The 13715-nt window shown below is 40.0% G+C and overlaps 1 protein-coding gene across 1 annotated transcript in view; it reads right to left on the reverse strand.

The window, feature by feature from the left end:
• Window positions 1-8248: 8248 nt before the first annotated feature.
• The window catches only part of LOC111958118 (nuclear receptor subfamily 6 group A member 1-A-like), a 106630-nt gene continuing 101163 nt past the window's right edge, over window positions 8249-13715 (reverse strand). The window contains exons 8-9 of the mRNA XM_070437101.1: window positions 13408-13598; window positions 8249-13273 (exon numbers count right to left, since the gene is read on the reverse strand). Coding sequence (XP_070293202.1) covers window positions 13134-13273; window positions 13408-13598 — 331 coding nt within the window. The 3' untranslated portion in view covers window positions 8249-13133. The remainder of the gene's footprint in view (window positions 13274-13407; window positions 13599-13715) is intronic.

The following is a 13715-nucleotide window of genomic DNA, read 5'->3' on the forward strand; positions in this document are numbered from 1 at the left end:
TTTACACAATCAGGAATGATAATTACCTGAGTCAATATTCAATTATATTGTTGCCACCACCGTAGCCTAGTCAAATTAATAAAACTCTGTTTTTTTCTTGAGTTCTAAGAAATACATCTGCAGTTGTATTAGGTCGGAAATAACCACTTCTGTATACAGTATGTTCTGTGTTAATCAGAGTGGTGTGTACAATTAAGTGATCATGCCTGAGAAGCCGGTGTTAGGAGGATATATTGGCATGGGTTAGGCCCAAGAGGTAGTCGAGGGCTGGCAAACCATGACAATAACACCGGCTTCGAGTGCATTATCACTTTTGTACAACGGGTTACCAACATATTCAAATAATGATTGACATATTTTAATTAAAAACGTTATTTTGATGAATTTATTAATATTATTTAATCCTTCCACAAGATATAGTGCCAACACAAATTGAGGGTTGCTACCTAAGCCGGCTGGATTCATTCTATCTGTTCGGTTCATTCTATCTGTTCGGTTCATTCCATCTGTTCGGTTCATTCTGTCTGTTCGGTTCATTCTATCTGTTCGGTTCATTCTGTCTGTTCGGGTTATTCTATCTGTTCGGTTCATTCTGTCTGTTCGGTTCATTCTATCTGTTCGGTTCATTCTATCTGTTCGGCTCTCTCTGACACTATTGTTCAGAGGAGCTAGCCAACAACACAACTAACACAATCACTTCAAACTGAAGCTGGAAAGAATGCAAACTAGCTGCACTTCGTTTCGTTTGACATTTTTTCAAGTTGATTCATGATTTCGATTGGCTGAGAAACGCTGTGTGCCTGTCTGTCTAGTCCTGACTCCCAACATGTTCATTGCTATGGTACAGCTGGATATTTTTCACACAAGTCTCCTCTGAACAGTTGATGTTGAGATGTGTCTGTTACTTCAACTATGTGAAGAATTTATTTGGGATGCAATTTCTGAGGCTGGTAACTCTAATTAACGTATCCTCTGCAGCAGAGGTAACTCTGGGTCTTCCTTTCCTGTGTCGGTCCTCATGAGAGCCATGAACAAATTTGAATATTGAAACAATGTTGCAAATGTTGGAGAGACAGACAGCAAAGTTTATACACATCTTCCGCTGTTGAAAACTAAATGTTAGTCTTAAAGAAATGTCAGATAATGTCTAGATGCTTTTCATAGTGGAGATCAAGTTTATAAATTGCTTGGCTGCACTGATGAGCCAGTGGATTGCGCAGTCAGATGGAACAGAGTAAATAAGCATTTTAATGTCATAGATTTAGCCTGGTGGTAACTTGTGGAATAGACACCGGCTGGAATGCAGTTCTAAACAATCAGAATTCAGGATTAGACCCACCCGTTGTATAATTAAGCAATAAGGCATGCGGGGGTGTGGTATATGGCCAATATATCATGGCTAAAGGGCTGTTCTTACGCACGGCGCAACACGGAGTGACTGGATTTCCCGAGGTGCCTTATTGCTATTATAAAGTGGTTACAAACATATACCACGGCTTTCAGCCAATCAGCATTCAGGGCTCGAACCACCCAGTTTATAATGTGGATTTAGAACATCGGTTCGGTGAGGGGAGATATTGTATAGAGATGCTATATTCTTAAAGGCCCAGTGCTGTCCAAAATGTAATTTACCTTTGTTTTGTATAGATTCCCACACTATGAGGTCACATATCCCTCTCATTAGGCTCGTCCAATTAGGCCCCTCACTCAGACCACTCCCAAACAGTCCTAGAAAAGTTCTTGCTTGAGAAATGTTGGGTTATTTTTTACCATTGTAATTGAAGAAAATGACATTAAGGTACTTAATTGTTACCCAGAAATGACTTGATATTGAGATAAAATGGCTGTATTGAACCTTTAAGATATTGTGCTCAAGTGCCTGTCTATTTTAATGACATGAAGGCCAAGATCGAGTCAAAACCCTCTTATTTGAATGTGTAAAAGCTCATAACGTTTGTGGTGAAACATTGCAAGTCTACACCAGGCATTTGGTTATCTAGTCATTCTAGTTGTATCAATTGGTCTGCATAGCTGGAGAAATACAAAAACCCACAAGGTATGTCTTTAGGAATTCCTGTTCATGAATCATGATAAACATATGCTTCATTCTCCATTCTACCCATTGTTTGCAGGTTGTGGACATGATTATTATCCTATGAGATGGTGCAAAGCAGGAGTTTAAAATATTACATTTGAATTACACTATTCACATACGGTTCACCGTTGCAAAGACGGAATGAAAAAAAACCTCTAATTGGTTGTTATTGCACCAGCAGCATTACCTGTAACTGTAATAGAGGCATTAGCTCTATGAGACTAAGACTAATGAGACATCTATCCTACACTCCCTGTTGTATGTATCCTATAGTGCCCTGAGCCCACTGCAGTGAAGGATCTTAGGATGGGGCAGTGACCCTCCAAGGTCTCAGTTTAGGCAAAACAAGGTCCCTGATTAGGCTATCAACACATCCTATTATTATATCTAAGAGGCAGAAAACAAACATTGAGCCCACTGTCAGGACAGGGTGAGGAGGAGGAAGAGGGCCTGCAGAGGCAGACACCAGGCTAGGCCTCTTGTCAATGAATCGCAGAAATATGGCCTATCTAATGTTTGTCTCCAGCACTCTTTTGTTTTGCGAGTGTGCTGTGGCTACAGGTCAATGGTACCCCAGCATCAGAAGCACTCTGTCTCTGTCTCTGAGATATATTAGGACAATAAATAAAGAGCAGGATTGGGGCTTCGATGTTGTTTTGACTTCATCATTTATATTTTGCTCATTGTGCCCTCTTCAGCTATTTTCTGCTAAAACAGCAGAATCTCTGGGATAAAAAAATGATAGGAAAACAATTGCTTTATAGGTGAAAGTGCATTTATGCTAATCTCTTTTACATGTAACACATCTAAAAAAGAAAAAAAAAGAAGAGTATATATGTCACCAAAAAAAGTCATAAAAAAAGTAAGTATTATTTTCTGTGAACATTTAATCGAATGTATTCATTATATAATTATGCAATAGAAAATACATGCTGATGGTTCAGACAAGGATGGAATTACAGTAGAACAGACTGACTGGATGTAACACGTGGAACGTCAGTTTATGTGTAGCCATCTCACCCAGGTGTAACAACCGTTACCAGTTATTGATTGGATCAATTGTGCCTCAAAGAGGAGCTATCTGAACGATACAGAAGAAAGTGTAAGGAGACTGCTTTCTCAGAAGAAAATGGAGACTGCATTCGAAGAAGAATATACGTATATGGAGAGACTACATTTCTACTTGCCAATAACAAATCACAAAGAAAGCATGAACAATACGATAACCCCTGGCTCAATACATATGTCAGTGTCTTCCGTCTGTCCTTGGGGTAAGGGTACTGCACAAACTAAACCAAACAAAACACTTGGAGGAGGAACAAAGATGGTCAAACTACAATAGCATCTTAAGAAAGCAAACGTGCAAGGGGTTGCAGCCAGTGTCTTCCCACAAGGTCAAAGATTAAAACCACAAACACTTCACTAAGAGCTAGAATTACTTTGGAACTAAACTGTTTTTTCCCTCAAAGACTTTCATATATCCATATTAATTACATTTACAATAGACATGGGTTTGATGAAATGTGATGAACAAAATGAACATGTGTATCTGTAATGACTATTTTGGAGTTATGCCCTCTGGTGGTCTACTCTATGTATATAGACTACCATCTTGATGCATATAAACTACCAAGGACTACAAAACCAAACACTCTTTCAGTAGTGGTTGAAGCATGCACAGCAGGCCTACTGTCAGCATTGGGGATTGTATTAGTTATTAATTATTATAGGAAGTAAGTACTAAGTAAGTAGTAGTAGTAAGTACAGTGGTGGAAAAAGTATCCAAATGACATACTCTAGTAAAAGTAAAGATACCTTAATAGAAAATGACTACAGTAAAAGCGAAAGTCACCCAATAAAATACTACTTGAGTAAAAGTCTAAAAGTATGTATACTTAAGTATCAAAAGTAAAAGTATAAATCATTTCAAATTACTTATATTAAGCAAACCAGACAGCACAATTGTCTTGATTTTTGAAATTCACAGATAGCCAGGGGCACACTCCAACACCCAGACATAATTAACAAACAAAACATTTGTGCTTAGTGAGTCCGCCAGATAAGAGTCAGTAGGGATGACTAGGGATGTTCTCTTGATCAGTGTGTGAATTGGACCATTTTCTGTCCTGCTAAGCATTCAAAATGTAACAAGAACTTTTGGGTGTCAAGGAAAAGGTATGGAGTAAAAAGTACATTATTTTCATTAGGAATGTTGTGAAGTAAAAGTAAAAAGTTGTCAAAAATACAAATAGTAAAGTACAGATACCCCCAAAAGCTCCTTAAGTAGTACTTTAAAGTATTTTTACTTAAGTACTTTACACCGCTGAGTAAGTAAGTAAGTAAGTAATTAGTAAGTAAGTAAGTAAGTAAGTAGTAATAATAAGGTAGTAGGAGACGGTATTGAATAGTAATTGTGAGAAACCAATAAAACAATGCAGCCCTTTCAGTATTTGTGCTTAGCCTCATTGATGCTCAGAGCTGGGAGATGCAAGCCTAGGCCTACAGCATAGATGGAGCACCTCAATACATTAACACCATTCCTTGGCATTGACTTATTACTGAAATTTAACAGCCGTTTCTGTTAGTGCTCTTTTGAGAAGTCAGCTTTGTGTTCAGCAACAATAGAAACATGCCCCCACAAGGTCATCCTCAAATGAAACCTTGCACACACTTAAACATATCCCTATATTTTGGTTTGATAATCCATTATAGCAGTCAAAGTAATTTCATGCAGTATCAACTTGGAATGCATCAAAAGGGCCCATACAGTCCATTGTTGTAGTACATCTCTCTTCAGAATATTATTCTGCTTTCACTTCAGTCCAAAAATTCTCTGTCCTTCACATTTTAACATGTCAGGAATCTTCAGAAACCGCATTTATAAACGTTTGTTTGGCAAAACATTCAGTAATGAGAAAGACAGGAGCAACCCAGTTGTCTAGTACAGAGTAGTGTACTATAATGAAAGTTTGTCAATATGGACTCTCTGGACAGTACAGCCACTTTAACATGTACAGTACAGATATTACTGTTACTGCCTGGCAAACCTCCTGGAGCTGTCCTTGACCAAAACTCTCCTCTCAAAATTTGGAGACAGATCTAAAAGTCCTCAATCTCTTTTGCCTCCAAAGTGTTATAGACGCAAATACAAAACTTTAAACAAATTCTCATTTGTTTTCCCTCAATTTCATTTCCTGGCCCTGAGAATCAGGGTTATATCACTCAATGTTTGATATGAGCATTTATTAAAATGCTGTTTCCATTTATGAGCATGCTCTAGTGAAGGGAATCAGATTGAAGTGATTAACTGGACAAGCAGATGTTCAAATGTTGGTGTCTGCCAGAAGCCCATTTACATTCAAGGTTACAACAGCCTGGTAGGTATTCATTAGGTAAGATTATAGCATTTACAGCTTTTTATCCATTATAAATCTCTGACACCAGACAGAGAATTTGAGACAAGAACAAATATATATATTTAAAATATATGTATATTTATAAGGCCAAACATATCTTAAACAATATATGCAAATTATTTTAATACATTTTTGATCATTATTTCCTTATAAACTCAACAGACATGTCATTTGTTCCTGTTGTACATCTTTAAAGGGGCAATCTGGCATTGGTACATCGATTTAATTTATTAAATTTACTTTTTAATTTATTTAATTTTATTTACTTTTTTATTATTTTTTTAACTTTTTAAACTTTGATATTAATTATATACCCATTGATTCTTGAAGAACAGCATATACAGTAAGAACTCAAAATATAAGCTTGCTTTACTCCATTGTTTGTAAGCAACATAGCTCCAAAACATGGTTAAAATTATTATTTTAATGTCATGGATGATCAGTCAATGCATTCATTGCTCTGTCTATGAATTTGACAGTGGTTACATTTCTCCAGGCCCAACTTTGTTATTGTTTAAACTGCAGATTGCTCCTTTAACAACCAGAAGATCATTATGGAGATTCAAGGGTCTTTCAGCCTTGACAGTACAGGCCTATCAGTGTCCACTTGGATTTATTGGCCTGTGTCCTTTCTGCCACGCTCCTGAAGCGTGGTTTCTCCAGGTGTGGTCATCTCCCCCTCTCTCTCTTGTCTCCCCCCTCTCCACATCTCCCCACTCTCCTTGGGGGAGCCCTATCATGTTGTTCCCCTTGACCCTGGCGCACTCCAGCCCCGCTGCCTTACGATAACAGTCCCACCATTCCTCACCCTCCGCCAACTGACACACTTTCAGAGGGATCTAACCTTGTTCCCTCACATTTCTCTGATGCCGACGCCATTTCCCTACAGTCCATGCTACATGCTCCCGAAATGCTCTCTCTTTTTCTCTCTCTCTCTCTCTCTCTCTCTCTTTCTCTCTCTCTTTATCCCGATCTCTTTCTCTCTCGCTCTCTCTTTCGATCTCTCTTTCTCTCTCTCGCTCTCTCTTCTATCTATGTCTTTATCCACCCTCTCTAAGGATTTTTCCTACCTAACTTTCTCTATCCCCCTCTCTCTCTCTTCACTTGTATCTCTCTCATGTTGGTGAGGGGATCAGGCCTAGCCTTGACATGTCTCCAAGAGTAACGTAAATGGGCTCAACCTAAAGCACAGGCAGGTGTCATGGGGCTAGTTCCATTAAACACCAACGCCACCACTGCTACCAACAAAGTCACATCCCAGTAAAAGCAGACATGGTCAAGGCACTGAGCGAACAAAATGAACAAAGGATAGTGCAGTTGGAGGAATATGTGCGTGAATCCCAAAGGCTTGTTATGATGAAACCCCCTGGCAAGACAAGTAAAGATGTGTCATTTCCTCTAGATTGTCTTTACATCTTAATCAAAGCAGCAATCCTCCCCTAAGTCTGTGGTACTGTGCTCTTCTATCTCAGCTCCAACTCTGTGTTGATCAAACCTCTGGCTCTTATCAAAGAGATAGGATATTGGACTTTTAGTTCTGATAAGAGAACCTGGCTCAGAGGGTGGCATTTCTAAAGGGCAGCTCCCGCTATGGTGGGCCAACCAAAACCTAACGCTGCCAGGGCCTGCAATTAAGATCCCTCAACCCTGTCCTGACTGGGAGCTGCACAACACATACTATAACCATATTTGGTTCTGAATATTTTGGTCTTGACAATGTTATTGATTTTGTGACTTTTATAGTGTTATCATAATGCATTGAATTGTGTATACTGCATTTGTCATGGTATGGCCCATTTCTCTATTGTGAGTGGTAGATGTAAATAGCGCTATTGATTGGATTTGCTATGTCAGGTATACACCATCATATTCAACACAATCCATGCACAGGATACATTTTCCCCTTCATAACCTTTGTTATCCCTGCATGATACATCTGCATTGAAAGGGACTCCACACCTTCAGCCTTGAGTGGGCCTGAGGGTGGAGGTCAGTCAGTGAAGGAGGGGATCCTGTCAGGGGAGAGAAGAGGGGCTGCTGTTAGAACAGCCTGTCAAAATCCCCTCGCCTCGCTCAGCCTTGAGCAGATAAGTAGGCCCTCCTCTGCCAATGGACCACTCCTGGGCCGGATCACAGACATGATGCAGGCAGCAGCTCCACTGATCAATCTCCAGATAACCTAAACAGGACAATGTCACTGTCGATCGTGTGTTTGGCCTCGATCTCCTCCTCTTCTTTGACTATATTAAGGACGACATTGAGATTCATTGCTTACATTTCAATATGCATTGCAGTTTCATTCAGCTTTAGCATTCAGGTTCTACCGAAGGTGCAGTATACTGTGGTCCTGTCCCTGGTCCTGCATTTTAGTTACACCCTAAATGTAGATGATCATAATTCATGTTGTCTAGATACAGATCTTTCTCTCTCTAATGCAGGAACGGTTTGTTTTTGTGTGTGTGTGTGAATGATAGGCTTTCTCAGTCTGCAAAACAAATTAGGCTGGATGGGTCAGGGACACACAGATTAGGCCAATCCAAAATCTGCTGACGGGCTTCAAATGACAGAGAAAGAGTGTGTCCCTTACACCCTAGACGTACATGTCTTGGTAAGATTAATACTATCAGATAGAATGATCAGATAGCAACAGTTTTTTTTTTTATAGCAAATAAGCATGAAACAAAAGGGAAGCATAGAGACTCTTCACACTGTTAAATAATAATAGACATGACAACAATTGCACAGTTGCATAACGTTCACATTTATTTGGTTTCAAGTCCTAACATATTCTAAACATGCTTTTAACACATATGGATCACATTTGTCACAGGTAGTTCAAGTATGAAAAGCAGAGGAGAGAGGTTTTTCAAAAGATTTAAAGGGATACTTCGGGATTTTGGCAATGAAACCCTTCATCTACTTCCCCAGAGTCAGATGAACTCGTGGATACCATTTTATATCTCTGTGTGCAGTTTGAAGGAAGCTGCTAACTAGCGTTGGCGCAACTTCTAACTAGCATTAGGGAAAGGGGGATACCTAGTCAGTAGTACAACTGAATGCCTTCACCTGAAATGTGTCTTTCGCATTTAACCCAACCCTTCTGAATCAGCGCAATGACTGGAAATCTATGGTAACAGCAGGCATGCTAGTTGTTGCCATTGAGTTCCATTCATTGAGCTAACGGTACTAAGCATTGGCTCGTGAAACTACCTCTAACTTCACCTCATACTGGATGCAGAACCATAAAAATGGTATCCATGAGTTCATCTGACTCTGGGGATCCCTTAAAGTATCCCTTTAAGGAGAAAAAAACAAACATGGCAGATAAAAATGTAATGCATTTCATCTGGGTTCCCAGTGGTGCAGATTCAATGGAAATACTTTAAGACGTTGTTCCCTGAGATATGTTATGATTTTATCTGCTCTAGTTGCCCCATTGTGGGCTCCTTAATAAGGAGCTTCAACGAATGAATTGTAATAACACTGAATAAGCTTGTAATAACACTGTTATAACAGAAAACCATTCATTGTTGAGATGAGTGAAGACAAGCATGTTAACAGGATATGGCAGAAGGGCCAAAGTTACATTCTAATGAATAATCACTCACAAGCAGCATTCTAAATATCAAACATGATACTGATCATTTAACCCTTTTAAAGTCTTTACACATCGCCTTTACATTGTTTGGTACACCCCATCTTGAAAACTATATAAATATAGTGAATGAACACAATACATTGATTGGAATACCATACTGGGTTATATGTTGCTATATAAACTGTACAACGAAACACTGATTCACCAGTAAAATGGGAAGTATTGATAAAACGACCGCAGAAAAGTGAACAAATGGTAACCGCCTATGGCATGTGATTACATACAGTATGCCGAGATTCCCATAGAAATGATTTGGTATGGTAATCAGGTGTGTTAATGATTGGTAATGTACGGTCATGATGTGGTAGATAAGTCATCCGTCTGATCCGTTTTCATTGATCACTTGGTGTGACGTTGTAAACTGCATGATCGATCACAGAAAAAAAGTTGTCAGAGTAAATGTAAACTGGCACGGTGGTCAAACTGACTCCCATCCACCAAGGGCGAGGCTGCAGTTTGTCCTGAGGTACCACGGAAAAACATATGAGGAAACGTTTACATGCAAAATTGGTAACAGTGAGGTAACTGGATGAAATAAGAGACACAAAATAACAGAACATTGGTGCAATGAAACCAATAAATATGATTTTTTTTTAAACATTACCTGTGTGAAAGTAAGCAACGTGATGACACACAAAAAGAGGTAGTTTCAGTATAGAAATTGCAAATTACATATCCATTATCTGTAAAAACACATTCCAGAAAATAGTAAGAATGGTAATGAGTTTGTATTACATGTGTTTCAAAACATGAGAGGTGTTGGCAGCAAGGTAGCAATGTGACGTTTGATTTTAAAAAGAGACTGCAACGAAGAATCTGCCACTTAGAGTCCCTATATTCATGTATGATGGCCAGAGTGACACTGTACGGCAGCAGCAGCACTGGGCTAGGATCTCAAACACAAGTACCCTAAAAATGTCTGATCCCTGAGTTTAGGAGTGCCATATGCACTGAGCACCCCAGACCAGTGGCTGGCTGCTCTCCACCATGACTTCTGGCACACCTCAATGTTCTCTGCTTTGTTCACAGACGGTCAACTGAAAGAAAAGTAGGAAGCCACGGTGTGTGACTCCCTTCTAATATCTGAGTTGAAAACTCCACACCTCAGGCCCAAATGACACTGGGGAATACAGTAAAGGCTTTGCATGTGAAGGATCATGCATAAATATGCATAATATTTACCAGTTTCACAGGTGCCTGTCTTCTGTTGAGTTAATTCACTGTCTGCAGATATCATTTTATTCATCAAATCTGTGACATGTTTTTGGTAATAGTAAAAGTGATCAATCCATAAACACTTTTGAATTGTAATATCAATACCATAAACACTATATTCTTTTGGAACTTAAATTACAGCAGAGAGTTGATAGAATCACATCCAACATCCATCAGAAAGAATTGTAATGTCAATGTAAACAAACACTGTATAGCCTCAAAACATGGTTAAAACTAGAATTGATGTCATGGATGGTCAGTCCTTGCATCCATAGCTCTGTCTATGAATTTGAGAGTGGTTACATTACTCCAGGCCCATCCCTCAGCTTTTTACCAAAACTAAGGCGGGGTGACCGCTTTGTTATTGTTCTAATTAAGGATTCTAGCTTTAACAATAACATTGAAAATGTATTAAAAAAAAGATGGAAAGGTGGCTACTTGAAAACTACTGAAACAAAGAACACACCATTGGTGAAAGTATTCAAAGGGTGGTTCAGGGCATAAGATAGTACAGATAGTGTTAAAGGAACATTCCACCCAGAGATGCATCATATGGGGGATGATTTCTGTATTTTAAAAGTTACATATCTTGAAAATTGATTGCTGACAAGCAAAACATTTTGGGACTATGTCAACAATGGACAAATGAAGCAAATAACAAAATATCGTTTTTTGGGTGGAGTACTCCTTTAAGGCAGGTAGTAGTGTTAAGGCTGAGATAGACAAACTAGGCTGGACTTACAGTAGTGGTGAAGGGAGAGAGTAAGCCGACCTGATAGTTGAGGTTATTTTGAGCATGCTCAGTTTGGAAAGGGGACATCTCTGGCATTTTCGGCCCTGTCTCAGGCCACCTTCAGCCAAATCATCTCAACACTTAACTGGGAGCACTGGTTCACCAGTTGTTTTAAATCTGTTCGAAAACAATCTGTTCTAAAACATGCCCTTATAACCAACACATTCACTTTCATAAAACAGGAAAATATTTGAAAAAGAAAACACCTTCTAAAAAGGACCTACAATGTCCTGAATCCTACGACTACGAATCCTACAAGTACATCAGCATTGTGATCACTGAATAACTCCTGAATGCAATACATAACACTCACTTTACCCTGTTTAAATACAGGTCCACAAGGACCTGAGAGAGAGGAGCATGCAGGGTGGGGACTTTGCCAAGGTCATGGTCAAAGAATGTGTCCTGCCTCACCACAGCACGCATAAAAGAGAGTCATTTGAAGGACTGCATTGCCCCAAATGTTCAAACAACGGTTACTATGAAACAGATAAAACCTGAATGATCAAAAAAGACTCTTCAAGTGGGCAAAATGATCATCTCATACATAGAAAATAAAGAACCTATTTCTCTGTATGTTTTTCTTTTTTTAAACAATGTGCATATCTGTCTCAGATGATGTGCAAGCCGGAAGTAACCTCTAGTCCTTCCAGATTAATAGACAAGCCCCTAATGTCTCCTCCATCTCTCCTCTTTTACAGCCAAAAGTAGTCACCTGAGCATTCCAAACCCAACACTGTCTAAAGATGTAGTAGTAAAAATGAGCAGGCCAGCATGTCCTTCTAGCCTAACTGTGCGGACCGGACCACCGACCCAATGAGCATGTGCAGAGGCTAAGGATTGGGCAAGGGAGTACCAGTGGAGGGCTAAAAGTTGTATGTCTGGAGAAACAGATGGGTGCTACAGGGACTAGGAGGGAAGACAGTGGGGCCTTTGTCTGTGGTGTCTCAGCATTAGGGGTTAGGATGGGAACCAGCTACACTGTGTGTCTGTCTGTCAGCAGAAGTTCTCCCCTCCAGCTCCGACGCACATTGATTCATTTCTTATTCGGGTCCTTCATTGATAAGAAATCATTACATTGAGCTATCGGCTCATCACCCATCTATGGGTTCTGCTTGAAAAAGCTTTGCATAACACTTTGGTCAACAACAACAAAAATCAATACAGCTAATAGCAAACTTCCTCTACCTCTGCAATTCAATTTGTTCCGCAGTCTATGATTGTAGAAAATACCCGTATGCTCGTTTTCTACGAAGATCCCACAATCCAGCTAAATGTCACCTCAAAACTGACCAGCCCATCCCTTACAGGAAGTCTGTCTGTGGGTTCTGTAAGAGATAGTGTGGGTAACACAGTATAGAAAAATACTACAAGAAGGGGGACAATACACCAGTAGTGAACATTCATTTGTTGATTGCAGGGGTGAACACTTTTTTATCTTTGGTTCAAAATACAGCAATGCCTTTGGTCAATTTTGTGGTAAAGGCCTACTTATCAATCTATGATTCAGGAGTTTAAAGCATTTACAGGGATTGGATTTAGACTGAGCAACTCTTCATTTCAAAACAGCGAGAAAAAGGTACCTGAAAATAGAAACAACATCTTCCTGAGGTAGTCTCAAAACACTTGTCAACTCATTTATATCCGGCCCCATCCGAACAAAATAAATGTTTCAAATCAAGTTCTAACAATGGCAACACCGACACATTGAGCAATCGGATACACACGTGTAAACTCCAAAGACCAATGCATCAATGTGCATTTAGTTTGTACAGAAGCATGTGCACAGCATAAATCAGCATACATTCAGCTCTGTCGTGTAATAAATATATAGAGAAAAAAAGCTTTATAAAACTAGCTGCTTGTCACATTCACAGGAAGGAGGACCAGTCCCTTGCCCTGCCCCCTAGGCCAGCTCTGAGTAAAGGGGTGGTCCTAGAGCCAGCAGGGCAGGGCTCAGTTCCCAGGGGAGGTACCCGTAGAAGTCAGACAGGGGGAACTTCCTGTCCTGTAGCTGATTAGGCTGGATTTGCAGGAGTGCAAGACTGCTTTGAACAAAAGGGGGAGCTGTTCCAGGGGAACATTCACCAGCTTGCCTGGAAAGAAACATGTTTCACAGGGTGTGAGTACAGAACAATTATCCTATCGCCTACCTTGTTATGGACCTTTATATTAGCATTTCATAATACACCGCCCGCCATGCCAATCCCTGATAGGTGCCCCAACTTACCTGCCATGAAGCGGATCTCTGGCAGACACATCATGATCTCGGGGAAGCGTTTGGGCTGGTGAGGGTACTTGTACTCAGTGTAGTCCTGACACACGTACCAGTAGCGCTTGTTCAGCTGCTCCAACTGGGAGACGTTAGTCAGACCGCGGATATCTGCACGGCAGACAGGGACACATTGAGGAGAGGACCTTAGCTACTGTTCATGTATGTGTGACGTTTGCATTCTTTTTATTCAATAAAGCATCTGAGCAGCAGAGCAGTTTAGAAAATTCCTGAAGGATCAGTGCTGTGTCTGACTGTGTGTGTGT

Source organism: Salvelinus sp. IW2-2015, linkage group LG33 (assembly GCF_002910315.2).
Source record: "Salvelinus sp. IW2-2015 linkage group LG33, ASM291031v2, whole genome shotgun sequence".
NCBI classification, from domain to species: Eukaryota; Metazoa; Chordata; class Actinopteri; order Salmoniformes; family Salmonidae; genus Salvelinus; species Salvelinus sp. IW2-2015.